At 36.0% G+C, this 2885-nt stretch overlaps 1 protein-coding gene across 1 annotated transcript; it reads right to left on the bottom strand.

The window, feature by feature from the left end:
* Positions 1–224: 224 nt before the first annotated feature.
* LOC139810552 (uncharacterized) lies at positions 225–1624 on the bottom strand. The gene is made up of 3 exons (XM_071774204.1): positions 1487–1624; positions 1081–1410; positions 225–953 (listed from the first exon to the last, which is right to left on the bottom strand). The coding sequence occupies exons 1-3, from the start codon at positions 1551–1553 to the stop codon at positions 262–264; spliced, it is 1089 nt and encodes a 362-aa protein (XP_071630305.1). The 5' UTR covers positions 1554–1624; the 3' UTR covers positions 225–261.
* Positions 1625–2885: the final 1261 nt, after the last annotated feature.

The following is a 2885-nucleotide window of genomic DNA, read 5'->3' as shown; positions in this document are numbered from 1 at the left end:
ATAGGGAAAACAAAATTAGAAAGGTTGACATTATCGACATTGAGGAAGTTCGCCAGTCACTGCAGGATCTCCTTAAAACAGAATCAGCTTCAATAAATATATCATTCAAAAAGCACATAGATGGATACGTTAGAGATGGTTTTTTTTTAACATATTCTGCATTAATTAATTGTATATATTCTGTATGTGATGTGTCCGTACTTAAAAGACTTTCTTTACATGCTATACAATTTTTAAATTTGTTTATTGACAAAACTTTTTTTACAACCCAGCCAGCAACGTATGATTGCTTTCTTGTAGTGGATATGCTTTATGGATATTTTCTATATTTTTAACTTGAGATGATTCTGTTAAAAAATCTTCTTCTACCGTTTGTTCTGTAATATTATTTGCACAAGTAGCATTTTTTACAAACTGTTTTAAAGTAAATAATAAATCGCCGTCATTTATGTTTTCGCAATTGGATCCCACAGATATTCTAGCAGTAAAATTATTAATTAATAATGTTTTGTATGACCCGCAAAATTGACTGCACGACGGATTTATATTTCTGCGTCCATGACTACGAATTAAACCAAAAAAATTTTCTAAAGGATCCTGATTGATATTTCTTGTTTTTAAAAATCTTATTCCTTTACTTTCAACAATTTTCCATATTTTTTTAAAACCACGCAAAGTAAATATCCAATTTTTTAACGATGGTATACATTTAACTGGTCGTTTAGTTTTCGGATCGACATATCGCATATTAGATAATCGTTTATTGGCATATGGCCAAAAGTTATGATGCTTACTATTTTTCGTTACTGCTACGCGTAGAGGAGTTTGTGGATGCAAGGTATGTGCGTTAACGGAATCAAAAATTTTATTAAAAAGATCCAATGCCACTGCTGTGTAATATCCTGCCTTGTTTGGTATTTGTAACTGACCAATCTGTGATTCAATAAAGCCTCCTAAAAAATGAATAAATTACATGCAATTAGATTATATACAATTTATATTTATTTGTTATTGTTACAATTATTTATTATGTGCAAATTAGTAAATTTAAAAAAGTGATAGTAAGATTGATTAAATTACCTTTAATTTTGCTATTATATTCTAGATATCCCGATAATCTTGCACTGCAAACTTGAGCAGCACATTTTACTTTTATTTTTTTAATTTTTGATTTAATGACATGTTGGTCTGTTAATTTTGGTACTTGGCGATTTAACGTATTTGTATACATATCCATTTTATATGCCATTTCAATAATGTCCCATGACGCAAACTGTCGTTCGTTTTCTTTCAATATGGTGGTATCAAGTTCTAAATTTTTAAATAATAAATTGTTACGGATTCCTTTTAAAAGATGTAGTGGATCAAAAATAGGTACAATGTTTTGCCCAAAAAGTTGAATAATATCTTCTGAAATATGGAATAAAAAATTGTTTTATGTATTTTAATTATGTTTTTTAAATTATTTTATGTATTTTATACTTACGATATTCTTGACCTGTTCTTATACATTCGCGTTTTGAATCCTGAAGAAGACTGTTAATACATGTCATGTTCGGTCCGCCTTGGTCACATACAGTTGCAATAATTATCAACCCAGCTTTAGTTAATTCTTTTATGATTTCTTTTATATATCTTGATGGGGAAATATAACTGACGCAGTGAGATATAATGCAACTAACAATTTATTCCAATGAGATTACAAAGAGAAGGATCGACTACTCGCGACGTTCCAACCGTATGTGTCTCGCGTGACAACTTATTCGAGACTTACTCCGTGACAAGGTTACAGGCGTCAACAGCCCAAAGATACGTGTCGATACATATCGCGCTACCGGCTCGATAACATTTACTTCGCGTCTCTAACACCTCCCCTCGAAGTCATAAGTCGAGCCGCGTTATTCGTGTGATTCGATCATTCCGAGCCCGTCCTGGCAGGTGATATGCTTATATCCGGACAGTCCCTTTGTTAAAATGTCTGCGGGCATCTCATTCGTTGACATGTATTGCAGTTCGATTTCGCCAGACGCACAGTGATCTCTGACGAAATGATGGCGTAAATCGATGTGCTTGGTCCTAGAATGAGGCACGTCATCACTGCAAATCAAACGCTGTGCTCCTTGATTGTCATTGAACAACGCAATTCGATCACACGGTAATGGAATCGCGCTCATTACGCCCTTGAGGTAGATTGCTTCCTTCGTTGCTTCCGATATCGCCATGTACTCCGCCTCAATACTTGATAAAGCCACGGTGCGTTGTTTCCTAGCTTCCCAGCACACTGCCGCTCCTGCGAGTATGAACGCATACCCAGAATACGATCGCCTGTCGACCATGTTGGCACCCCAGTCCGCGTCGACCACTCCATATAACGGTATGCCTGATTTTTTGTACATAATGCCAAGATTCATGGTACCCCTTAAATATCGGAGGATCCTCTTGGCTGCCACCCAATGCTCCGTCGAATAATTGGTATTAAATTGGCTCATGAAATTTACTGCATACGCGATATCAGGTCTGGTAGTCACTGCCAGATACATAAGTGCTCCAATGAGACGTTGATATGGGTATTGCCTCATTATTCTTCCGTTTACGTTCGTTGGTTTCATCAACTGCATGTTCGTGTCGATAGGAGTTTTCGCAGGCTTACAATCCTGCATGCCGAAGCGTTCCAGGATAGCTTCTGTGTATTTTTGTTGGCTCAAAATGACACTATAATTTTTCTCGCTCTGCCGGAATTTGATTCCAAGGCACTGATTTACGCGTCCGAGATCTTTCATTTCAAAGGATTCGGATAACGATTTTTTTACTTCATTAAGCCAGTTTGTATCGTTCGTAGCGATCAAGATATCGTCAACGTAGATTACAATCATCATAAACCGACC

This window comes from Temnothorax longispinosus, chromosome 3 (genome assembly GCF_030848805.1).
Source record: "Temnothorax longispinosus isolate EJ_2023e chromosome 3, Tlon_JGU_v1, whole genome shotgun sequence".
Classification (NCBI taxonomy): domain Eukaryota; kingdom Metazoa; phylum Arthropoda; class Insecta; order Hymenoptera; family Formicidae; genus Temnothorax; species Temnothorax longispinosus.
Note: the sequence above shows the minus strand (reverse complement) of the source record. Positions and strands in the feature narration are given on the sequence as shown.